A 27,465-nucleotide genomic window follows, 5' to 3' on the forward strand; every position below is an offset into this window, starting at 1 on the left:
TATTATATTTAAAAAGGTACACTCACCAGACGTCCCTTCTCCAGCTTCGTTGGGTTGGGAGGGTATTTCAGTCAGGGTGATTTAAAAAAAAGATCCTGGCTGTAGGGGAGAGCGGTGTGCTTTGTGCTCTCCACAACCTCGTCCTCCTCCTCTTCCTCCTCGTTTTCCCCCTCTGCAAAATCCTCAGCCGTGGCGGAGAGTACCCCATCATCAGAGTCCACGGACAGGGGTGGGATAGTGGTGGTGGCCCCCCCTAGAATTGCATGCAGCTCAGCGTAGAAGCAGCATGTCTGGGGCTCAGTCCTGGAGCGTCAGTTTGATTCTTTGGTTTTCTGGTACGCTTGTCTGAGCTCCTTAAGTTTCACACGGCTCTGTGTTGCGTGCCTGATGTAGCCTCTGTCCCTCAGGGCCTCTGAGATTTTTTGAAATGTTTTGGCATTTCGTCTTTTGGAATGTAGTTTTGATAGCATGGATTCCCCTCCCCATACAGCGACCAGATCCAGTACCTCCCGTTCGGTCCATGCTGGAGCTCTTTTTCGATTCTGGGACTGCATGGTCACCTGTGCTGGTGAGCTCACCTGGCCAAACAGGAAATGAGATTCAAAAGTTCCCGGGACTTTTCCTGTACACCTGGCCAGTGCATCCGAGTTCAGAGCGCTGTCCAGAGCGGTCACAATGGTGCACTGTGGGATAGCTTCCGTATCCCAATACCTTTGAATTGTGTCCACGCTAACCCTAATTCGAAAGAGCGATGTCAATTTCAGCGCTAATCCCCTCGTTGGGGAGGAGTACAGAAATCGGTTTTAAGAGCCCTTTATGTCGAAAAAATGGCTTCGTTGTGTGGACGGGTGCAGGGTTAATTCGGATTTAATGCTGCTAAATCAGACATAAACTCGTAGTGTAGACCAGGCCTTAGTATCACACTTCTAACTGCTGTTTTAAATTTTTTGTAGCCAACTGTATACTATACAATTTATTTTATAGTCTGTGATCCAAAGCATTCTAAAAATTTCAGTGGCTAGTGCTGAGGATAGGAAATAATGGACAATGGAAGACATAATCCCAACTATACATATAAAATGATGGGGTCTAAATTAATTGTTACTGTTCAAGAAAGAGATCTTGCAGTCATTGTGGATAGTTTTCTGAAAACATGCACTCAATGTGAAGCTTCAGTGAAAAAAAGCTAACAAATGTTGTGAATCACTAGGAAAGGGACAGATGATATTATATATGGCCTCTGTATAGATTCATTGTACACCTACATCTTGCATATTGCGTGCACACCTGGTCACCCCATCTCAAAAAAGATATTTTGGAATTGGAAAAAGTACAGAAAAGGGAAATAAAAATGATTATGGGTATGGAACAGCTTGCATATGTGGAGAGATTAATAAGATTGGGACTATTCAGCTTGGAAAAGATATGACTAAGGGGAGGATAGGATAGAGGTCTATAAAATCAGGACTGGTGTGGAGAAAGTAAATAAGGAAGTGCTATTTATTCTCTCTCATAACACAAGAACTAGGGGTTACCAAATAAAATTAATAGGCAGCAGGTTAAAAACAAAAGGAAGTATTTCTTCACACAACACAACTTGTGAAACTCTTTGTCAGAGAATGTTAGGAAGGCCAAGATCATAGCAGGGTTAAAAAAAGAACTAGATAAGTTCATGGAGAATAGGCCCATCAATGACTATTAGCCAGGGTGGGCAGGGATGGTGTCCCTAGCCTCTGTTTGCCAGAAGCTGGAACTGGGCCACAGGGGATGATTACTAGATGATTGCTTGTTCTTTTCATTCCCTCTGAAGCGCCTGACATTGGCCACTGTCAGAAGACAGGAGACTGGGCTATATGGACCATTGGTCTGATCGAGTACGGCTGTTATGTTTTTATGATTTTTGGACTCAGGATTCAGGGCTCTGTCAGACTTAAAGGAAGCCATTTAATCACTATGTCTCAACTTATTTGTAAAAAGGGTCTAGTGTGCTATAGAAGTGTTAAGGAATAATTTAACGTGCACTTTGTAATCGTCAGATGAAAGGCACTATGGAATTGTGTAACGTTATTGATTTTACATTTAATCACATTCAGTTCTATATGGCATACTTTTGTGCTTTTCTCCAACCTGCTTAGAACCTCCTGTAGCTGAAGATTCTCAGCAATATCTGTTATCCTTCCAGTGGCTGTCATCCATAGATTTTTGGGCCTTATCCTACTCCTGTTGAATTCAATAGAAAGATTTCCTTTTAATATCAAGCAGTTTGCTCCCCTTTCTAAATCACTTTATGGGTGTAGCAAGCAAGATCATTCCGAGCAGTAAGCTGTGGGGGACCCACTTTTCGACTCCATAGAAAAAGACTTCCTTCCATCTGCTCTGACTTCCTCTAGCCTTCCTGCTAGCTAGTTAACATTCCACATCTCAGATCTTTCACAAACGCGTTCAGTTTTTTACTTAACCTTCAAGTTTTTTATTTGGTATCTTATCAAATCTCTAAGAGAAGTATTGTTATTTGTACAGTGGTAGTGCCTATACAGAATAAAGAAAGAAGTAGATTCAGGGTTATGATAGTGTGACCCAAGGACTTCTTGATGCCAACTGGGAGAGGGCCTGGGGTACAGGGATACCCTGGATTCACCGAAAGAATGACATTCAAGGTCTTTAGTGACAGACTGTGTCACAGTGGTCATAATCATTGTGAGATGTATATATGGAAAATATGCGAAGAGTTATGTGTAAATATGCTGAAAGTTATGTTCTCTAGCCTTGTAGTTAAAGGCGGATAACTCAAAGGTAGCATGCTTTAAGAGAAACTTCTCCAAACAGAAGGTGGGGAAAAATGTCTCCCCCTGGTGGACCACTTTGTATTGTGTGTCTTGCAACAGATGTCTGTTAGAATACTGAGTCAAATGCTAATGAAAAGCTTGTGGAGACTTCATAAGGAAATGAACAGGAAGAGGTAAATAGTGGGGAGTGGGATGGGAACCTTCTTTTCTGATGAAGATCAAAAGTCTGATCTGGTATATCTGTTTAACTATTTGTTTCTAGTTTCAGAGTGGTAGCTGTGTTAGTTTGTATTAGCAAAAACAACGAGGAGTCCTTGGGGCATCTTAGAGACTAAGAAATTTCTCTGGGCATAAGCTTTCGTGGGCTAGAACCCACTTCATCAGATGCATGGAGTGGAAAATACAGGAGCAGGTATAAATACATGAAAAGATGTGAATTGCCTTACAAAGTGTGAGGTTAGTCTAACGAGACAATTCAGTTGACACCAGGATACCAAGGGAGGAAAAATAACTTTCGAGGTGTAATGAGAGTGGCTCATTTCAAACAGTTGACAAGAAGGTGTGAGTAACCATAGGGGGGAAATTAGGTTTAGGGTTTATAATAACCCAACCACTCCGAGTCTTTATTCGGACCTAATCTGATGGTGTCCAGTTTGCCAATTAATTCCGGTTCTGCAGTTTCACATTGGAGTCTGTTTTTGAAGTTTTTTGTTGAAGAATTGCAGCTTGTAGGTCTGTTGTTGAGTGACCAGGGAGATTGAAGTGGTGTTCTATTGGTTTTTGAATGTTATGATTCTTGATGTCAGATTTGTGTACATTTATTCTTTTGTGTAGAGACTGTCCAGTTTGGCCAATGTACATGGCGGAGGAGCCATGATGGCATATCAAGCCCACGAAAGCTTATGCCCAAATAAATTTGTTAGTCTCTAAGGTGCAACAATGACTCCTTGTTGTTTGTTTCATTTGAATCTCTGTTCTTTGGTTATAGTGAAAACAAGAATAAGTTTATTAACGTATCAGAGTGCTGTGGGTTAAGCAGAGTTGTGATCATGAGAGGAATCAAATACCTTGGTATATACTATTCCTTTGAGAGTGGAGAATCTGAGAGTTCTGTGAGTATTTCGTGGACTAACGTCTGGGCACTCCAGAGGGACATTCAGAGGACTCAGGGATTCATATGAGCCTATTGCTAACCTGCACAGATAGGCTTCTGGAGACCTGGAAGACAGTGTGTGTGTGTTGCCAGAGGCTGTTAGAATCAGGGAGCTGATCCACAGCAGGCACAGACCTCACACCAAGGGCAGGTGGTAGCAAGATGCCTCACAACCCTGGGTACCCTCCCCGGGAAGCATCACAGACAGGAAAAGGCTGGGTTCAGACAGGAGAAATCATGTATAGATCAAATAGTAGCATATCTTGAAAGAGCTGTTGATAGTGATAGTCGCTGTGTTAAATGAATTATGAAGATTTCAAAAATGCCTTTGGAACAGAGGATCGAACAGTTTTATGGAAGTTGCTATGCCATTATGTTATCCTTCAAAAATGTGTGAACATTCAGATGTATTATGACTAAGGATATGATTCTGTCACTGATTCCATGACTTTCTGGGACCTCTGTGACTTCTTCCAGGGCAGGGCTGGAGCAGCTGTCAGCCCTGGGGCTGTTAGAGCAGCGGCTTCCGGGCTGAAGCAGCAGCTGGGGTTGGGTCAGCCACTGGGGCTGGAGAAGCGGCAGTCAGACCCTGCCGCAGTAGTAGCCTCGGAGCAGCTGGCCGGTGGTCAGTTCTTGAGCTGCTGGCTGGTGGTCAGCCTCCCTGGGGCTGGAGAAGCACCGGGGGTAGGGCAGCTGCTGGGGGTCAGCCCCCAGCAGCACTTGGTTGTTAGTCCCCCTCCCCTCAGGGTATTTTTAGTGAAAGTCAGGGACAGGTTGTGGGCTTCTGTGAATTTTTGTTTGTTGCCTGTGACCTGTTCCTGACTCTTAGTAAAAACACCAGTGACAGAATCTTAACCTTAATTATGACATGCCAGGAAACACACAACAGTGAATTGATTTAACCATTCAAGGTTACTATGGGCATCAGAAAAGGATGTCTTGTGTCATCCATGATCTCTTTATTGATAGTCGATTGGGTAATGAGAGACTACAGAACAACCAAGGGGCATATAATGGACTTCCACACTGAAGTTAGAGGACCTTGATTTGCAGATTACATCAATTTGCTATCCCATACCCATCAAGAGATGCAAGCCAAAACAAATGATCTCCTGGCCTATGCACATAGGTTGCAAATCAACATAGAGAAAACAAAAAACATAAGTATCAACACAACAAGAAACACCAATAATACTTTCTAAGACTGACTTAGAAGAAGTCTGATAGTTCACATATCTTGGCAGCCTAGTAAGACATTAAAGCTAGAATAGTGAAATCCAGAAATGCCAAAGCTGATCTGGAAAAACAGAAATCTTGGCCTCTGAACTAAACTTTGAATATTTAACGTGATTATAAAATGAGTTTTACTATACAGTGCTGAAACGTGAAGTCTTGTTAAGACCTTGATGAAAACTTGGAGTTTAGACAGTAACAGCTGTCTTAGACAAATCCTCTATGTCAGATGTCTAGAAAAAAATCACAAACAAAGAACTCTGGAGGAGGACAAAACAGAAACTGATAGGACAGGAAATTATGGAATGAAAATGGAGGTGTCTAGGACATACATGCAAGAAAGACCCCAATAACATGATGAGACAGGCATTGAACTGAAATCTCCAAGGCAAGAGATGATGAGGCAGACTCAGGATAACAAACATGGAAATGCACAATAGAAGCAGAATTGAAAGCTGTCAAAATGACATTGGAAGACGTTAAGATTGCAGCAGAAGACGGGAAAAGATGGAAGGCAGCCGTTAAGGCCTTGTGTTCTGCGTGGGGTGAAGGTAAGGGAGAGAGCAAGCTCCCGAACGAGTCTAAATGCCTTAGTCAGGATTGGGCACCATTCTTCTGGGTACTGTACATACACATTATATGACAGTCCTTGATCTGAAGAGTCAAAATCTAATAATCAACACAGATAATTAGTAGACATGCAAAATGTTACAAACTACAAAATTCTGTTTTCTTCCCTTTATTTATTTTACAGTTTATAAGAACGCAGTCTCAATTTTTTGACCCAATAAATTTTTTGCTATCCCATTCTTTAACCATCCATTTAATGTGTAATGTGCTTGCTAAGGAAAGGTTTAGCCCAACATGTTTAGTTAACAGTCTCTTGCCTATTACTTACAGGAATCACATCAACCTCTCTTTGATTCTTTAGTGCCTTTACATCCAGGTTGAGTAAGGCCTAAATAATTTGCTTGGTCCTGATCATTGCTCAACAGCTCAGTTTTTTTACACAGGAGATCTTGCTCTGTTCTGATTATTTGTTTATATCTATCCTTTCTAACTTGATCCAAAATGGTTTGGTAGCTATAGGTGAAATGTTGGATTTCTCAAATATGGCAACTACATGGATATGCAGTGATAAGTGATATGGTTGTTAATATAGCTGTTTATCCAGAAGTAATTGCTAGTATTACTATAAACTTAGTCTTACAGCAGAGAGATTCCTGATCTGAATGACTTGCATCTTATTGGAAAATGCGAAGGTCAAAGGCAGGCTATTTCATTTAACTCTCACTATTCACTGTTCTACAACTCACATTTGAATAGGCTTCACTGCTTTTAGTTTAGAATTGCCTAGAGTTTATATTACTCTTCCTCCCATCCAGTGCATATCAGGCTCTTTAAAGGGCCACTGCAGTTTGTATTTGGATCAGCTGACGTATCTGAGCCTCTGTGCAGCTGATATGTGCCATGTTTCCTCTTTTTAAAAACAATGTATGTTAAATAAAGAGTATGCAGCAATGTGGCTTTACGTTTATCTTTCAATCTATAGTGTCTTCTATGAAGACTGGTCTTTTATGATGGATGAAGAACGTTCTAGTATGATCCCTACGATGGCAGCTGGTAAGCCTGGACATTTTAAGGCAAACTCTGAATGATACTGTTGTGAGAGAGACTTCATTTTTGGGATGTGCTTATTTCTGTCGTAATTGCAAAGCACTTTGTAAAATAATGAGTTGGGTGCTGTTGGTGAGACAAGTGCTGGTTCATTTTATGTACTCAGAAATGGGGCATTCATAACATTGGATATTGGCACCAGCTTAAATTACAGAGGGAGTACTGAGGTTTTGTATGTCTCTACGTGGTGGAAATACTTAGTGTGGGAGCTTTAACTTTTTGCTTACAAACCTTTATCTTTAAAAATTGTAGTTTATATTGCTGTATCAGTACACCAGCAAAAAAGAAAATAATTAGGAGATGTTATTCATAAGAGGACTGACTTATATTTTTTTTTAACAGCAAAACAACTTAAAGCAGCATTTTGACAATGTGTGCAATGCAGTAGGCTTACTTGACTGCATACTATTTCTTGAATTGCATCCAAGATCATAGGGAACTGAACTTTGGTCTGGCAAGTCCAAGTTAATGTTCTAGTCACTGGACCATCCTTCCTCTGTGTAATGTTCCTTCTTATTTATTTTTGTTACATTAATGCCTAAAAGCCATAGTTGTGGCCTAGGACTCCATTGTACTAGCCACTGTACAAGCAACAAAAAAGACAGTCTGTGCCCCCAAAGAGTTTACAGTCTCAGTATAAGAAAAGAGCCAACAGGTGGATAGGGAACAGTTGTACAGGGAAACAAAGACAGTGCTGGTCAACATGATAGGCAGCGGTCTCTGCAAACCAGCAGTCTACCTGTTGTCGAGGTGTTGGTTTTTTTTTTTTTTTGGAGGCATTACAACAAAGGAGAATTTTTGAGAAGGATTTTCAAGGAGGGTAATGAGTTAGTTTTGCGGATATTTATTGGGAGCTCCGTCTAAACATCAGGGGCAGCATGGGAGAGAGCACAGAGATGCTTGTGAGAAAATGTATGGGTTGATCATAGGCGAGCATCAACATCTTAATAGTGAATGCAAGATCATAGGTAGCATCCAGATAGACCCTGAAGGGCCTTGGAAGTGATGACAAGCAGCTTATGTTGGATGTGATAGAGCTGGTGGAAGGATGTAAAGAGAGGGATGACATGGTCAAAGCAACAAGCTAGGAAAATGATCTTTGTAGCAGCATTCTGAATGGATGTAAATTGGGCAAGATTGTATTTGTGAAAGGCAGAAAGAATGATGTTGGAGTGATTGAAATGCTAGTTGAGAGCTTGGATGAGAATTTTTTAGCTGCATGGGTGGATAAGAAAGGCCATATCTTAGAGATATAATACATAAAGAATTGGCAAGATTTAGATATAGCCTAGATGTGAGGACCTAGAGAGAGTTCCGAGTTGAAGATGATGCCCACATTAGGAGCCTAAGTGACAGGCAGGTGGAGGTGTTGTCCACAGTGATCAATAAAGGAATTAGTGGGGATGGTTGGAGGAGGGATATGATTAAGAACTCTGTTTTAGCCATGTTAAGCTTTGGGTGATGGCTAGACGTTCACAAGGCAATGTCAGAGAGACAGGATGATATTTTAATTGGACAGAAGGAGACAGGTCCAGAGGAGAGAGGTAGATCTGTGAGTCATCAGCACAGATCTTCCACTATGTCATATTTGAGATAGTATGTGATTAGTGAATTACAGAAGGAGGCAGTGTTAAAATCTACTCTTCATTGTGGATTTATTTTTACACTTCCTCATTGCAGCCTTAATGTTCTATTAATTTCATTTGTGTATGAAATATCATTGCAAATACGCACTCAGTTATGTTATTGTATGGTTTTTCTTTTTGCTTTATCTATAGGTCTGAACTCCATTCTTTTTGCAATCAACATCGACAACAAGGACTTAAATGGGCAGAGCAAATGCACTCCTACCGTCTCTGATCTTTTAAAAGAATCCACGCAAAATGTAACCTCATTGCTGAAGGAATCCACCCAAGGTGTTAGCAGCCTTCTAAGAGAGATAACAGCATCCTCTGCTGTTTCCATTTTAATAAAACCCGATCAAGACTCTGACCCACTTCCAGTTCTATCAAAGAATGTTAGTGTTGGTAAGCATTTTGGGGATACTAACATAATTAAAAAGTATATAAAGTGCTCAAATATTTAATTTTTTTAAATTAAGAAAGACTCTAAAAGAATAAATTATTTAAATAATTAAAGATATTTGTTACACATAATTTAAATATATTATAATTTAAATATATAATATATAATTTAAATATTATTCTATTAAAACTGGTAGGTTCATTTTTTAGAAAAGTAAATGTTTGGAAATGTTGGTGCAAGGGAAAATGAAAAGCTCTTCTGTATAATGGATATGTGCATTGCGCTATTTGTATCTCTGGGAGCAGAAAATTATAATCTCTTGACGATTGTTTTGGATTTTTCACTTGAAATTTGTTATGGCACACTTCTAAATCATTGTAAAATACCTGGCAGATGCTACTTGGCCTTCCTGTATCACATATGATACATTATAGCTCAAAGATATCTCATCATGGAATAGGGATTATAAAGTATAATTCTATAGTATGAGACAATATATACATGTTTAAGAAAAGTTTTGTTAATGAGTTCCAATAGTTCATGGATTAGGGACCCAATCTTATGGGGTTCCAGGGGCTTCTGATTATTTAGTTTTAATCTTTCTATCTACCCAATGGGATTAGTGCTCAAACTAGAAGATACTATCAGAAATGCTTAGTTTTGCAGTTCTTAAACTGGATTTGTGTCTCCAGAGATAACATGCTTGTTAACAGCAAAAATGTTTTTAAATAAATAAATAATATATAGAGATGAGAAATAACAGACCTCAAACCTATTGTCCCTCTGCAAATTTGCGTACACAGAGTCAATTCCTTACCTTTCTCTAAAAGTGCAAAGTTTCAAAAAGTTCAATGAATAGAAGATTGTTGTGAGCGGAATAGATCTGGACAAGGAGAAGTCTGGAGATAAATGTGAGAAGGGACGGACAGGCAGTCGAAACAAAAGTGAAACTATTTGAGCAGCATATTCCAGAAGTCTTGAGGTCTTTGAGTGTAGCCTTCATTGATTTTAGATCTACCATACCATTCTCTCACTAGAAGGAAAAACCCATAATGGCAGCAGGCCGTAAAAGAGACCTAATTTGGGAATATTTTAAAGAAGTTCCTCTACCTGTTGGTAAGACAGGCATGCGTGCAAAATGCAAACAGTGCAACAAAGAAATGCAAGGTCGGGTTTCGCGAATGAAACAACATCATGAGAAGTGTTCCCTCTCAGGAGGAAGCTGCTTTGAAGATGATGAAAGGAACATGTCTGAACATGCAGTATCTTCAGGTTGGTAAACTTTTTGCGTACTTCTTCCTTAAGGACTGCCTGTCTTCCTTCTGGACTATTCTTGAATTCTCATGTTTGAGCAAAAAATGTAGTTGTTACTCTGTGGTACTATCATTTTAGATGCAGTTGTGATAAAAAAATAAATAGCTGAAATAGGCAGATCTTCCTTTTACAGTTTCACCTTTAAAGTAGTAATGAGTGACAGTGAATGCAATGAGTAATACTAAATGAACAGTATGGTAATAATAATTAAATAACTGTATTGACTTATTTTGTTTAGGAGAATCCATCCTCAACATACGGGATTCCGAAGACTATCCACGTTCAAGATCACCATAATTTTCTATAGTTTCAGAATTATCTGCCAATTATAGTGTTTCAGTCACATCATGTATGTCACATAGCCAGAGTATATGACTTGTAGCAAAAAGAAAAAAAAAATCTCCATCATCCAGAAACAGCCATAGATAAGTTTGTGATAAGAACCAGCAGATTATATAAAGTGGTAATGGATGAAAAAATTGCCTGGTTTGTTTATGTAACAAACTGCTTTCTGTGTGATTGAGAACCCACACTTCATTAACATGGTTCAGTCATTAAGACCAGGAAACAGTCCACCCAACAGAGCAGCAAGTTGCTGGATTAAGTGCATGAAAGAGAAACTGAGCAGTGTGCAAAAGGTTAGAGGATAAAATTGTTAACCTGAGTCTTGATGGGTGAGCAATGTTCATAATGATCCTGTTGTATGTGCTTGCGTAACAATAGAAGAAGGGAATGTCTTCCTTACAGAAACAATTGATACATCAGGAAATGCACACACAGCAGAATGCTTACAAGAAGGAGCTGTAAAAGCTATAACAAACTGTGAAAAGAAATCTAAATGTCTAGTACACAGCTTGGTCACAGACAATGCTCCAAAAGTATGCAAGATGAGAAGAAATTATTTTGAAGAGAGTCCCAAGCTAATAACATACAGTTGCATTGCTCATTTGATGTACCTCCTAGCCAAAGACTTCAGTGTTCCAGAAATAAAGGCTAATGTTGAAATTTCAAAGTACTTCCTTAACAGCCACTTTGCAGCAGCTGCTCTGAAAAAAATGGGAGGAACCAAGCTAACTCTCCCACAAGACGTGCGATGGAACTCAGTATATCCAGAAGTGGCCTAATCTGACAACAGTTTGTGAATAAATTTGTGAAAAAATAGATGGCACTGTCACAGCCAAAGTTCTCAACACTGGGCTTAAGAGAAATGTTGAACATATGCTGAGTACCCTGAAGCCTATTTCTGTGTTCTTGAATAAAATTCAGGGAAATAGCTGTTTTATTGCTGATGCTGTTGAAATTTGGAAGGAACTGAGTGAGATCTTAAAAAGAGAAATATGCAATGACAGAGTTAAATTACAAGCATTAAAAAAAAAATGGGACAAGCACTATCTCTAGCTCATTTTCTTGCAAATATTCTCAATACTTGGTACCAGGGTAAAACCTTAACTGCTGAAGAAGAGGAGTTGGCTATGACATGGACATCCAGCAATCATTCTTCCATAATGTCAACTATAATAAACTTCAGCGCTAAGGGTGAACCATTCAAGAAATATATGTTTGCTGATGATGTTTTAAAGAAAGTCACACCAGTGAACTGGTGAAAGTCACTTAAGGACTTGGATTCCGAGACTGTTGAAGTGATAATCTCACATTTAACAGCAGTAGCTTTTTTTGCTGGTGTAGAAAGAATATTTTCTTCCTTCGGACTAATTCATTCCAAATTGAGAAATCGTTTAGGATCTGAAAAAGCAGGAAAGCTTGTTTTTCTTTTCCAGATTATGAACATACAGGAAAATGAAGGTGAAGACGTCTGAGTTAGCTGCAGAAGCCGATATTTTAAGTTTCTCATGTTCACGTGGCTGACAGTTGATTTAGTTTTTTTTTAAAATTTTCATTTATTTTAGTTAAAACCAATTTTAACAAAAACAAACCTGATTTTAAAAAACTTGAATGTTTAATTAAATTCAAAAATTCATATGCTTGTTTTTAAAAAATGTTATATGTTTGCTGTTGCAGAAAAAAATCCAGAATACATAGCGTTGTTGTTTTAGTTAGATAAAAAAAATTAAATGTCTGTCTGGTGATGTTCTCCTCCTAATACAGCATGGCAAGAAAATCCTCCAAATATTAATGATTAACCTGTTGAATTGGAGATAGTTCACCTCCCAATGACTTCATAAATATCTGCTTCAGTTACCTTTGGTAAATGAAATAACCAATCATTCATTTTCTGATATAGCTGTAAAACTAATCTGAAAAGATTTCAAAATAAATCACTTAAACTGTATAGTGTGTACCTTCTAAAAATGAAACCTACATCTGTCTCTGAGTTGTGAAAAATATGTATTAAGGTTATAACAATCAACAAGAATGCACTTTAATGTAGAAATCCATGATTAAATCGAGTTTTCCTGACTAGTGATTTAAATCATGATTTAAATCAAATCCACCCTGCCTTCTAGATCAAAAGGGGAAGGCAGAAAACTGTAATATTAGTTTAGCTGAATGGTATAGAGGTAGGGGTGTGTGTGTGTGTGAGAGAGAGAGAGCGATATGGGTGGGGTGGGGTAGGTGGAATGGGGGCAAGGGACAAAATGAGAAATTTCCAAATATATATTGAACTTTTCTTTCTCTGAGAGAGTTCCAGTATGCTACCACAAACAAATATTACCTCCATCCCCCCACCTCCGCAAAAACAGCTCTTCAAAGTCGAAGCCATTTAGTTAGGGGTCCTTTAAATAAACTGCTTAACAGGTTCAAAAGTACATTTAAAGGTAAAGAATATAAACCCATGAGGTTTTATAAGTATTCTACGGTCTGTCACTAATCTTGTCTGAGACTCAGGGTGGGTGAGGTAAATTCTTTTATTGGAGCAACTTCTGTTGGTGAAAGAGACGAGCTTTCTTTAGCTCTGTGTAGCTCCAAAGCTTATCTCTTTCACCAACAGAAGATGGTCCAATAAAAGATATTACCTTTAGTCTCCTGGGACCAACACTGCAAACACTAATTTTATCTGTCATTTTAACCCTTTTCGTTTCTTTGTCATTTTAACCCTTTTCTACTTGTAATAGTACTCTTAAATAATTGCCACGGAATACTCTTTTTAAGTATCTGGAATTTCTTCCTGTGAAACACTTCCCATCAAGGTTCCCTGAGGAGCTATCAAAAATGTTAGCGACTTGATTGATTGGGGCGGGGAGGATATTAAATACATTATCTTTTTATTTCAGAGATGTCATTTTAGCAGTGTGCAAACTTGCTTTGGCAGCCTTAATCCTGGAAAAATCTTTTTGTGTGTGTTTTGTTTCCCCTGTCCCATCATGATGTATGTTTACCTTAAGGAAAGGCAGTAAAGTCCTAAAACATGAATTAGGTTTCTACATTTGTTATTAGCTGCTTTTCTCTAAAATATGTAAATCTTTCTTTTGTTGCCACCAGATTTAAAATGTAGAAAAGATCGAAAGAAGAAGAAAAGGGTAACACACATCATCTCATTTGATGAGGAGGAAGATGAACAAAATTTAGGAGATACTTTAAAGACAGCAGTTGCAGGAGAAAGCTCAGAAGAGAACTCAGACAAGTCTTCAGCTTTTGTGTTACCTTTCTCTGAAGGCTCTCTTGTACAAAATTTAAACGGAAATCAGAATACCCATTTGTGGAAAAGCGATTCCATGTTTCTGAACGGAGAATGTAGTTACCAGAAGCTTGATGTGAAGAGTATTGATGATGAAGATGTAGACGAGAATGAGGAAGAGATATATGGAAAGATATTGGGAAACAAAGGTGTGGAAGATGAAACAAAAGTTTCAGAAAAGTGAGTACATAGAGCCAAAACTAAACTGTCTGTGCAATTTTACTTTGCTTCAAGTGCTTAATAGGAACAGGAAAATTAATTTGCCTGACCTATAAGATCCCTAAACTTTTACCTATTTTTAGAATCAAACTATAACTTATCCAAATAATTCATATGGTCAAAATGTAAAATCTGGTGGTCTTCACTTGTGATCTCTGGCAAGGACCAGAAGAAAAACTTGTGAGACTTCCAGGAGTTTCCTTACAAGATTTCCAGCTGAGCTTTTCAGACTCAAGTTTTAAATAGCCATCCAAACTTTTGGATGATAAATTCAAACCAACCCTTACCCATTGGAGATTTTCCCATCCTTCGTACGTGATCACCTGGATGTTTGTTTTTTAAATGACACAGTTTTAATATTTTGTTTCTTGAAATTGCATCACCCATCCTTTTCCTGATCATGTTTGGCAGACCACTGGGCACTGAAGGTGGAGAACAGGGCACTGCCCAGCCTGCCTGCCTACTTTGGACCAGCCAGCTCTGCTGTGAATCTGTGTTATGTTTGAAACATTTCTTCATACATGTACTCACAAGGGCTGGAGTTGGGGAGGGGAGAGGAGGGAGAACTGAGATACAATTCTTTCCTAGCATAACTTATCGCAACTTCTATCCTGAAAATGCTGTACAAAATTAATAATTGTATATTATATTTTAAAGAAATACATAAAACACAGATCACTGCCCATCATATGTTTTTATTTAGGCCACATGAAGGGGGCACATGCAATTCACAGATATGCACTTGGACTCCCCTGCAGATCCTGAATGATAATTCAGATATTCTGTTTCCTGTCAGTGCTGTTGGTTCTTACTCCCAGATTGGTAGGTATTTACTATTCTCTAATTTCAATAAACTGCTCTAGTTCTCTACTGTGTTGAAACCATGTTCTTATGTACCATAATTTTTATACAACTTCAGAGCTATCATTCTTGATAAACATGTATGTTCAAATTTTACCTGTATGTATTTGATTTGGCATACTATCAATTCCACATGCTTCTCTTTATTAGTGATTGTAATACAGTAGCTATGTATTATTTATATGAATTCCAGAATCTCCCAAATGGGCTTTAGCCAGCTGTATACTAGAATTTGTTTTTTAAATAAATGGAAAAAAATACCCTTTTTAGCTATAAAATATAATTGCACATGTTTTGGCATATATTGTGTAAACTTCAAGAAGTCAATTCCCTTTTTATTCTCCACCACACTTGCAGCATGCATTTTGCATTCTGACTCGATGAATATTTTATTCACATCCTTTGAATACTAACTTTATGCATTACACTATTTATTTAAACAATGAAGAGTCCGAGCACACTTTAAAGACTAACAGATTTATTTGGGCATAATTATTTGTGGGTAAAAAACCCACTCTTCAGATGCATGGAGTGAAAATTACAGATACAGACATAAATATATATTGGCACATGAAGAGAGGGGAGTTACCTTACAAGTGGAGAATCAGTGTTGAAGGCCAATTCAGTCAGGGTGGATGTGGTCTTCTCCCAATAACTGATGAGGAGATGTCAATACCAAGAGAGGGAAAATTGCTTTTGAAGTGAGCCAGCCACAGACTGTCCCTTTTCAAGCCCAAATTGATGGTGTTAAGTTTGCAAATGAATTGTAGCTCTGCAGTTTCTCTTTGAAGTCTGTTTCTGAAGTTTTTTGTTGTTGAAAAATGGCTACTTTTAAATCTGTTATTGAGTGTCCAGGGAGATTGAAGTGTTCTGCTACTGTCTTTTGTATGTTACCATTCCTGATGTCTGATTTGTGTCCATTTATTCTTTTACGTAGAGACTGTCTGGTTTGGCCAATGTACATGGCAGAGGGGCAATGCTGGCACATGATCGCATATGTCACATTCGTAGATGTGCAGGTGAATGAGGTGTGGTTGGATCCTACGATGGTGTCACTAGAGTAGATATGGGGACAGAGAAGGCAACAGGGTTTGTTATAGGGATTGGTTCCTGGGTTAGTGTTTCTGAGGTGTGGTGTGGGTGTAGTTGCTGGTGAGTATTTGCTTCAGGTTGCGGGGCTGTCTGTAAGCAAGGATTGGCCTGCTTCCCAAGGCCTGTGAGAGTGGGGGATTGTTTTCCAGGATAGATTGTAGATTGTTGATGATGTGCTGGAGAGGTTTTAGCTGGGGGCTGTACGTGATGGCCAGTGGTGTTCTGTTATTCTTCTTGTTGGGCCTGTCCTGTAGTAGGTGACTTCTGGGTACCTGTCTTACGCTGTTAGTCTGTTTCCTCACTTCCCCAGGTGGGTATTGTAGTTTTAAGAATGCTTAAAACACTTGATAGAGATCTTGTAGGTGTTTGTATCTGTCTGAGGGATTAGAGCAAATGTGGTTGAATCTTAGAGCTTGGGTGTAGACAATGGATCGTTTGATGTGTCCTGGATGGAAGCTGGAGGCATGTAGATGAGTATATGTAGCGGTCAGTAGGTTTCCGGTATAGGGTGGTGTTTATATCACTATCACTTATTTGCACTGTAGTGTCCAGGAAGTGGATCTCTTGTGTGGACTGGTCCAGGCTGAGGTTGATTGTGGGGTGGAAATTGTTGAAATCCAGGTGGAATTCTTCAAGGGCTTCCTTCCTGTGGGTCCATATGATGAAGATGTCATCAACATAGTGTAAGTAGAGGAGGGGCTCTAGGGGATGAGAGCTGAGGAAGCGTTGTTCTAAGTCAGCCATAAAAGTTTTGGCGTACTGTGGGGCTATGTGGGTACCCATAGCAGTGCTGCTGACTTGAAAATATAAGGTGTCGCCAAATCTGAAATGGTTGTGGGTGAGGACAAAGTCACGAGGCTATGGCACACCTGGTGGCTGAGCTTTATCAGGGATACTGTTTCTGAAAGCTTGTAGTCCATCTTCGTGTGGAAGTTTGGTGTAAAGAGCTTCTACATCCATGGTGGCTAGGATGGTGTTTTCAAGAAGAAAACCTATACTTGGTACAATTTATTTAGATAATTAACTTAAAAACTGAGCTAATGGAGGATGGATGTAGATCCATGCAGCACATGGGTTGTCTTGCATGTTAATTATCTTCCTGATGCCAGAAAATGTGTATGTTTCTATGAGTATTCTATATTATAATATGACACAGGAGACATACCGGGGTGCTGTGGAGGAGCAAGTTTCTCTGGCATGTCTTCCAGTGTGGAAAGTGTTCCAGTTGATAGGTTTTCAGTAATCAGTGGGACTGAGTATACTTGCCATCTTGAAAACTATTGTGGACTTAAAATGAACTACCTTAATGGTTTCAGTGAAAATGTTTACAGTAAAAGATCTTGTAGCAGGAATTTATAATTGTCTTAACTAAAAAATTTAAACATTTCTGTTGAAATGCTGAATTGTTAACTAAAACAAAATTATTTAAAACTGGAATTTTGGAATATTTATTAAATTGTAGAGGTGTGCCTGATGAGGACAGTAATAAAAATGTTTTAAAAGTGGCAAAAAAAAATTGTGCAGTCCTAAGTGTGTGTAGATAGCAGTAAACAACTGCACACTTGTTTGTGTTGAGGTGTGAAAGGGATACAGAGCACAGGCAGAGAACTGTCATTTTGGGAGCAACAAATTTATGTAATTCCCCTGAGTCGTAACCCTGGTTGAGGATGCCATGTCCATGCTCTTCCTGGAGTTGAGGGGGGTGGAGGGTTGGAGGGGGAGAGAGAGAGGGAGTGCATCTTAAATTCACAGTTTATTATATTTGATTGTTCAGGAGGAGGCACTTAATCAGTTGTTGGCAGCTTTCTTTTGATTTCTGTGAGCCCAACTCTGAGAGGTGCCGAGCACTTTCTTGAGATGTATTGAGCAGTCTTCAACTTTCATTTACATTAACAGGAGTTGAGGACCCTCTGTACCTTGCAGAATCTGGACCTATATGAATAGCTAAATTGTGCACAGTATATAAATTAAGAGAACTTGATTCCCAATCCTGTCAGGTGCTGAATATCGTCTTTCCTGTTGCAATTGATGCAGGCGCTGCTTAGCACCTCAAAATATGGGAGATATGAATATACTGTAAAACACAGCTACGTGTAATTTTTCAACAGCTCACTGAAAAATTTCTAGAATAGATGAGAACTAAGAATTACACTCATACTCATTATTTTTACATGGACTGCCAAAAAAATTACATGTTAGAGAGGGGAGAAAACAGCTGTGTTTCTGAAATCCTTAGCAGTTTATGCTGTGTGCCTGGCTAGGCGAACATGAACTTTGAGTAGTCTTAAGTCAGCATTTCAGTTGTGTGATAGAATAGATTTTATTCTTTTAAAAAAAAATTCATTATTTTAATAAATAGTTTGGTACTACTTCTATGAAGTTTCGAAGTATTAAATGTCCTAAACATGTTAATAATATGGATGTTGGTTTTCTGTATGTCCATTCGTATTGTTTGTGCCTGACATGGAATTTAGACCTCCACAATGATTTCATGACACAACGTCTACCTAAATTATTTTAATTTAAAAAACAATACCACTTGTATGAAATTGAGAGATTGAAAGGTCAAGGAGTAACAGGATGCCACAGATTTAAAATGGCCTAATGCAAATTTTAATGTACTGACGTGGAACAAAGCTTTGGTTTTTGATAGATGCCAACCACAGACACTTGCAAATCCTAAAAAGCCTAATCGTTGAAGGACTTGAATATAGTTGATTCAAAATGATGATATGCATACTTCAGTATTATATTGCAATAGTAAAATTACAAGATTAATGTGTACAATAGGTGATGGTTAAATTTGTGTGTATAATTCATGTGTGTATAAAACTATAATGAATTGTCTCAAAAATAGAATTCGCTGTTGGGTTGAGGCCAAGGAATGTAAAGTTTTAGTTACAGAAGAGAAGTTTTAGGCAGATACTAACTAGAGAAAAATAACTAATAACTGAAGTCACATGAAGTTGGTTTCATACAGGAATATACAAAATATGGCTGTTGGGCTGAATGCTATGTCTCAGTCTCATCTGCTGGGTGCACGTCATAGCACAGTCTCTCTCCCCACTCTCCTCCACCCCCCGGCCATAAAGGTCTATGGAGAACTGAATTCTCATAGCAATTTACTTATTTGTCATCCTCCAATAACTACAGTAGTGTTAATTTAGATGTTAGAGGAGCCATGGAGAAAATACAGGATTTCTGTGGGGACTGAAAGTAGATTAATTTGGATATACTCTGAGATATAAATTGAAAGACCTTAGTAAGGTAGCTTTTATTATGGCCCATTAAAACAGATGTACATAACTAACAATGTGATTACTTTAAGATTACCATTGTTCATTAATGTCTGTATTCCTACATCTGTGCTTTCATTTCTTCCTGCACTGTTCCTAGTTTTTACATTACTGCCCCCTTCACCTTTCTTACACTCGTATTTTCTTGCCTATCCTGTTTCCTTCTACAGATGGAACACACTCTCCTTGCACGCAAGCACACTCCACCCCAAAACCCATTTCTTTCCAGAATCCTTTTACCAACTCAGCAGTAATCTTTACAGCATCATTTTTCTGAATGATTATGATCCTGAGATGATATGGAACACAAACTCCAGGGCAGGGAGAGAGTCTGTAAAACTGTGTACATTAATGATTCTTTATTTTGCCATAAATGTGTCACCAGAATATATAGTTTGTTTAGTTACTTGGCTAATTGTTTCATAAAATAACATGTTTATTTGAATGTGTTCTCTTTTTAATGACTGCTTCACAGTTCAGCAGCATTCCAAATATATGCAGTTCCATTTTGAATCTGCGGTGTATATTTCTGTAGTTTTTGAGAACTATTAATTGATGAGGTAGATAAATGGGCAGTGTTTTTTTAAACAACTTTTCTGTATAATTATGGTGGTAAAAATCGAAGAATATAACTTGAAAAGAATTAAGTAATGTTGTACTGCCCTCTATTGTTGCTTCATATACTTGCAACTTTAATAAAATAATCAGTAATTGAATAGTTGTATGCAGTGTTGTAGCTGTGTCAGTCCAGTGTACTAGAAAGACAAGGTGGGTGAGGTAATATCTTTTACTGGACCAATTCTGTTAGTGAGAGAGACAAGCTTTTGAGTTTACACAGAGCTCTTCTTCAAATCTGACTGAGGCCTGAAGAAGAGTTCTATTTAAGCTCAAAAGGTTGCATCTCTCACCAAAAGAAGTTGGTCCATAAAGATACTACCTTGTCCCAGTAGTTGAATAGAGAAGAACTGAGCAGTCCCCTTTTTTTTTTTTTTTTACATTTAATAAGAATTGTGAGCCTCAGACCCCTGTCAGCAATCTTTCTGAGTTTTTTAATTTGTCCTTAAACTTTATACCAGGTTTCAGACCAAAACACCCACAGAGAGAAACTATTTTGTTTGCTAATATAATTCAAGTAATTTGATTTCTTTGTTTGTTTAGTTGACAACATTGGAGCTTGGTCTGTGACAAACAGTTGCTAATTACTCTGCAATGGTGGGAGGAAATTTTTAGTGTTTTAATTGGTTGGAAAATAGGGTAGTATTATGAAAAGATTGTTAACCATACCGTCTGGACTGTTGCAGAATTGATATGGTATGTACTAACATCCTAATATTTCATCTTGATTTATAGGCAGCTGATATAACTTTGAAATTGTTACAATATACTTTTTCATTAATTTGTAAGGATGCCTTGACTTCAGTCCTTATTGTAATGCTTCAAGGATGTGTCAAGATGCATCAAGTCTCCATGTACTGTGAGGTAGCACAACTTGGGGTTGAAATTCAGTTTCTTGGAAGCAAAGTAGAGAGTTCAGTAATGACAGAGGTTTTTTAAACTGTACCATTTAAAAAAAAAAAACACAGACATGCCCCTCCTTATTCAACCCAACATCACTGTCAACACACTGTCAACCTTCTCTCTCCATTTTTTTTTAATCCAGTACTGTTTTAACATATGCCTCTAGGTTTATTTTGTGGGAAACCTCATTATGATAAAATATATTTTGGATATATGCAGAAAATGTCAGTGAAATATGACTGAATTTTTGTTTCACTTGAATGTTTTATAAGGGACTGAATGGCACATGGGGCTATTAAATAGAGACAGCCTTTTGTATGTAGGATGATGGTATGAATATGGATTAATTTTTTATTAGGGACATAAAATAGTCAGTTAGATGACTTAGAAAAATTAACTTCTTAATATACACAACAGATGCAGTATGAGGTATAAACTTTTCCACACTGACCCATTAATGTCTAAATCATGACATGATGGAATGAACTCTGGAAGTGAATGGTCTTCTATACTTATTTAATCCTCATTGTCTGTAAGAAGACTGCCAACAAAGATGTCAGTTGTAATAGTGGGTTTTTAAATTTACAAAATGTCAGTTTATGATTGGATTTAAACCACCAGTTCACTTCCCACAGCTCTGTTTGTGATGAGTATCAAATTTTATATTTAATTAAATTAAGCATCAGGACTTCAGGGAAGGCATTTCCTCAGAACTTTGAAACATGAAATTGTGACTGTAAAATGTCAGCACACTAAATGTAATATGACTAAAAATTGTCAAAATGTAAAATTCTCAGAAGCACCTAAGTCTCATTGACAGTCAATGGGACTTATGCACTTACAAGCCTATTTTCTTTGTGAAATTTTGATTTATGTGCTTTGAAAATTTTACCCTTACTACCTTTATTAGTTACAAGTGTAACAGACAACGGTTAGATTTTGCTCATTTTTTACGTTAGCTAATTTTATGTCCTGTGCATGCTACTTTAGGTAACCTGGAGAATGGAGATGGGCATGAAAGTGCTGTTCTTGCAGTAGAACTGGCTCAGAGAGGATCTGAACTTCCTTATAGGTAAATCAAATTTAGATTTTCTAATTATAAAACAGAAGTACCTAATGGTAAACAGGCACATGCAAAGTAAAGTTGGCACCCAAGCCAAAATTACTCAATATTCAAAACACACCACTAATCAGATTAATTCTATAAACATTTGGAAAGACAAATGCCTAAATCCATACTTCCATATTTTCATAATCTTCTTAATATTTTATATTATCTCTAATGATGCTAAAGGACCTATGTCAAATGGTATCTGGACTTCATCTGGAAGTCATTTTTGCACCATATACTAGTCATATAGTTTGTCTATTTGAATATTAATATTTTCAATAGTTATAAATTAAGATTCATGCAGAAGTTATAGATTTTTTTTTTAAATTTCAAATAAGTTTGGATTAAAATAAAAGTATTTTCCTCTTTATCTATGAGTTCAGCATGTTATTTTGTGTTACATGTACACATGGTGAATAGAATGTGGTCATTTAATCGTTTCTACTTCTACAAATCTTGCTTATTAGTCTTTAAATTGAGCATTTTGTGTTCCTCTGGTTAATATTAATGATCTTCTGTCTTTTTAACTAGAGTGGATGCCAGTACTCCTGTTCAGGTGAATGCTTTAAGCAATATGTTACCTTCAGCCACTGTGCCAGAATCAATGACAATTAGTAAGTACTTGCTTGAACCATTTAGATTGACAGTATGTGTTTTTCAAACTCTACTGATAGCATGCGCATTCGCTTTCTTTCTCTCTCTGGGATGTTTCCTGTGAGGCAAAGCCTTTGCTCTGATGATCACCCAGTGGTTCTCTTTTGACCTGCTGGCTATCAGTGGGCATGAGAGTTCTGAGATGGTTCTGAATCTGCAGTTCCCAGCTTGTGATACTGTGTTGCCAATGTGACACCAGCCTTTTTTCTCCAACAACTACACAAAATACTGTCATATTAGAATGAGGAGTACTTGTGGTACCTTAGAGACTAACAAATTTATTTGGGCATAAGCTTTTGTGGGCTAAACCCACTTCATCAGATGCATGCAGTGGAAAATACAGTAGGAAGATATACACACAGAGAACATGAAAAAAATGGGTTGCCATACCAACTCTAACGAGACCAATCAATTAAGGTGGGCTATTGTCAGCAGGAGAAAAAAACCTTTTGTAGTGATAATCAGGATGGCCCATTTCAAACAGTTGACAAGAAGGTGTGAGTAACAGTAGGGGAAAAATTGGCATGGAGAAATAGTTTTTAGTTTGTGTAATGACTCATCCACTCCCAGTCTTTATTCAAGCCTAATTTAATGGTGTCCAGTTTGCAAATTAATTCCAGTTCTGCAGTTTCTCGTTGGAGCCTGTTTTTGAAGTTTTCTTTGTTGAAGAATTTCTACTATTAGTTCTGTAATTGAGTGTCCAGGGAGGTTGAAGTGTTCTCCAACTGGTTTTTTGAATGTTATAATTCTTTAATGTCTGATTTCTGTCCATTTATTCTTTTGCATAGAGACTCTGGTTTGGCCAAATAAATTTGTTAGTCTCTAAGGTGCCACAAGTACTCCTCGTTCTTTTTGCTGATACAGACTAACACGGCTGCTGCTCTGAAACTGTCATATTAGAGATGTCTTTAACAATTACCAGAGTAATTGTTTAATTTGATAAAATACCACAGACTGGCTGGTGGAGAGCTGATCTTAAGCAGTATACCGTTTATTTTGCCTGACATCTAGCCCAGAGCAGAAAACCCCTCCACTTCTCCCATTGCCACTCGTTCTACGCATTTGTTATGGAAAATACTTCAATCCTGCCACGATTACAAATGTGAGTCTGACTCCTCTCCATACCTCTCCCACCTACTGCAGTGGGGTTAGAGGGGTTAACAATTCGGAAGGATGAGGCTAGAAATGAGGCTAGTAGAAGTTTAGGTGAGGTGGGGAACTTATTTACATAGTCTCTAACATTGCATCTCTGCAACATCTTTAAAAAGGCTTTAAAAAAGTATTCTTGTTCTCAAGGCTTTATTATTCCCCAGTTACTTAAGAAGGGCAACTGTCTGTCTGGCTCTGCAGATTGCTTTCCAGATGGGCTAGTGGACAGGGCCTGCTTCCTCAAACTCGGACTTTATAACAGTATTTCAAGATCACATTCAGGAGGACAGAAATAACAATTGAATTTCATCCGCAAAAATATATAGTAGATTCTCCTTAATAGCAATCCTGATATTAGCAGCTTCCAGTTAATGGCAATGTATTGTGGGGAACCAATCTCATGCTATTAACATTAATGTTAATGGCATTTGGATATCAGCAATGGCATACAGCTTATCAGTAAGGCTAAGATTTTGTCACAGGTAGTTTTAGTAAAAGTTATGGGCAGGTGGCAGGAAACAGACAGAAATTCATGGAAGCCCACAACCTGTCCATGTGGGGGAGGGGAGAGGGGACTGCCCAAGTTCTGCTGAAGGAGGGGCATGGGCAGGGGCTAACTGCCCGAGCTCTGCTATTGGGAGGAGAGGAGGCAGGTGGCTTCCCAAGCCCTGCTTGAGCAACCCCCCAACCTCGTAAAGCTTATCAGAAGCAAGCTTCCCACAGACCAGGACACACCAATTTAAAGTGGTACCAGACCCTGCCACACAGGAAAATGATATGACAGAAACAACCTATCACCTGTGGGTGAACACTTTTCCCAAAGCAATCACTCTATATCTGACCTATCAGTCATCATCCTCAAAGGAAACCTGTGCAACACTTTCAAAATACAAGCCTGGGAGCTTAAACTCATTACTCTGCTAGACAGTAAAAATCATGGACTGAACAGAGATGCTGGATTTATGGCGTATTACAGCAATCTGTAACCCACTAACCCCCTCTTTTTGTCCTATGACTGCAGAGATGTTAACGGGCCACTTTACCTTGGATGGTCCCTTACAATATGTGCTAATTACTTATGCTAAAAAGTCGGCTCCACCTTGTATTTTGCTGTGATGCTGGGTGTACCTTTCCCTGGCCTTAAGAAGAGCTCTGTGTCCCTCGAAAGCTTGTCTCTCTCAGCCACAGAAGTTGGTCCAATAAAAGATATTATCTCACCCAGCTTGTCTCTCTAAGTATTAGGTGTATATCATGGGTTTGTACACTAATTTTGTGCCAGAGAATATCTGTTCATGTTGTTACTAAAGTAAACTTAAATGTAATTATTTTATTACTTTGGCTGAAATATAGTAAGTCAAGCTGGAAACTGTGCCTTCCTGCATTATTTTGTCAATTGTGGATTAGGAGCTGTAATATTTATAGCAACATAGAACAATTCGTCATCACTAGGGGGAGTAGTTGATCTTTGAAAATGATTTCCAGCCTATGGAATTATGTCCAATTAATCTACCGTAAAACGAAAAAAGTTAAAATTGAGTATAATCTGCATTTCAGAGGTTATTTAGCCTTTTCGGGCTACGATGAAAGCTAACCTTTAACATTAAAATGAATTTCCCATTACTATATTTCTGTTTGAGAGAAGAGATAGATCATTGTAAACAATTTATAAAGCTGTATATCTGTTCAATAAATATTTTTTGTTAACATTTTTCTTAAGATGCAACTGATTAGTCATGAATAATTGTATAAATATTATTATGCTAACAGTCGATGTTTTTTTGTTAATGTTCAACTCAGATGTTTTCTTTCTTAGGATTTGTCATTATAGGTCTTTAAGTTTTATTGGCATCCATAAGGAGGGGGGGAGGCGAGTTTAATATTACAGAAAAGATTTTTAGTGGCTGGCTTTTGCTCTTGTTATAATCTGAAGAATGGTTTCTAAACTGTGAGGATTCTAGCTTGTTGCATAGCAACACAATTCTAAACACATAGCAGACATACAAAATGAAATAGAATAGTGCAGTAATAAAAGCCATAAGGCCTCCAATGACAAGTAGCTTTCTACAGTTATATTTTTAAAGATAACAATTATAAAATGAAACATGAATTGAATTCAGTTTTGTTTCAGATGCTATATACTGTCTCTATTCCACTTCCTTTTCCTTTGAAAAAGCACCAGCCTTCTCTCTGTTCTCCTGAAATGCAGTCTGGTCAGTGACGGTGTGAGAACCGTGTTTGCTACCTTGTGTTCATAAAGCAATGTGTATCTTAACAGCACCTGCATCATGATAAGTGCCATATAAAAAGTCCCCAAACCCTATAAATAAATAAAATTTTAAAATAAACACCATGGGTGAAATCCTAACTCCATTGAACTTAGTTGCAAAACTTCCTTTGACTTCAATAGGGCAGGGATTTCACCCCATATATTTTCAGATCATATTTGTAAACTGTTTTCTCCTTTGCCTCCAACTGTGTGTTCTCCTTCTGCTTTCATTTTTAAAAGATTTGAACTAGTGTTTAATTCTGTAAAACATTTGGGAACAATTTATGTGAAAGACACTATTAAGAATAAAGCTTATATCCTGCAAAGAGAACGATGCAGATGGAACCCCACTGAAGTGGTGTAGCTCTGTGAAAGCACAAAGCTTTGCCTCTTTTGAGGATCAAGGTCCAAGGTGGTTCTGTATTTATTTTCCACAAAAGGGTCTAATCTTAAATATATATATAAATTTAATGTCTAATCGTATATAAAAAATATAATATCCGGTCGTAATAAAATGAGAAAAATATGCTTAGTTGTTTTCCTGCCAGTTGTTCTTTCTGTCATTCTTATTGGCATCTCTATGGAAAGTGAGAATATCACAAGTCTTGAAGAGCACTTTTGTAGAAACTAGCATAATAGAAATGTGTGCTAGGCAGAGGTGCTTCCACAGTGATCAAAGTGGATCTGATTCAAGCCTTTTCTGGTTAGTGTACTATGTTTAAATTTTTTCCATGCAACTCTCCTTCAGATTCAGATGTAGGTAATTCCTGATGATAAAGATTTCTCTGTTCCTAGTTTATTATTGTCTTTTTTTTTCAGTTTTTTAAATTGTACTTGTCTGTCACTTTATATCACAGAATCAAGGTGGGTGAGGTGATATCTTTTATTGGGCCATCTTCTGTTGGTGAGAAGGACCAAGCTTTTTGAGCCACAGAGAGCTCTTCTTCAGGTGTGGCTCGAAAGCTTCTCTCTCTCACCAACAGAAGTGGGTCCAATAAAAGAGAATACCTCACCTACCCTGTCTCACTCATATCCTGGGACTGAGATGGCTACAGCTACACTGCATACTCTGGCACCTTATAGACTGACAGACTTATTGGAGAATAAGCTTTTGTGGGTGAATACCCACTTCTTCAGATGCATGTAGTGGAAATTTCCAGAGGCAGGTATAAATATGCAAGCAAGAATCAGGCTAGGGATAGGTATAAATATGCAAGCAAGAATCAGGCTAGGGATAGGTGTAAATATGCAAGCAAGAATTGGGCTAGGGATAGCCTGATTCTTGCTTGCATATTTATACCTGCCTCTGGAAATTTCCACAACATGCATCTGAAAAAATGGGTATTCACCCATGAAAGTTTATGCTCCAATACGTCTGTTAGTCTATAAGGTGCCACAGCACTCTTTGCCGCTTTTACAGATCCAGACTAACAGGGCTCCCTCTCTGATACTGCATACTTTATAACACAGACAG

The 27,465-nt window shown here is 38.1% G+C and overlaps 1 protein-coding gene across 2 annotated transcripts in view; it reads left to right on the forward strand.

Annotated features, from left to right (window-relative positions):
* Positions 1-27,465, forward strand: part of SNX29 (sorting nexin 29) — a 451,127-nt gene that overhangs the window by 34,090 nt on the left and 389,572 nt on the right. For both annotated transcript variants that reach the window (XM_084640531.1, XM_084640532.1), the window contains exons 6-11: positions 6,725-6,795; positions 8,628-8,876; positions 13,630-14,005; positions 14,748-14,866; positions 21,802-21,883; positions 22,454-22,536. In XM_084640531.1, the coding sequence (XP_084496657.1) occupies positions 6,725-6,795; positions 8,628-8,876; positions 13,630-14,005; positions 14,748-14,866; positions 21,802-21,883; positions 22,454-22,536 (980 nt within the window). The remainder of the gene's footprint in view (positions 1-6,724; positions 6,796-8,627; positions 8,877-13,629; positions 14,006-14,747; positions 14,867-21,801; positions 21,884-22,453; positions 22,537-27,465) is intronic.

This window comes from Lepidochelys olivacea, assembly GCF_965140295.1.
Source record: "Lepidochelys olivacea isolate rLepOli2 genome assembly, chromosome: 10".
Classification (NCBI taxonomy): Eukaryota; Metazoa; Chordata; order Testudines; family Cheloniidae; genus Lepidochelys; species Lepidochelys olivacea.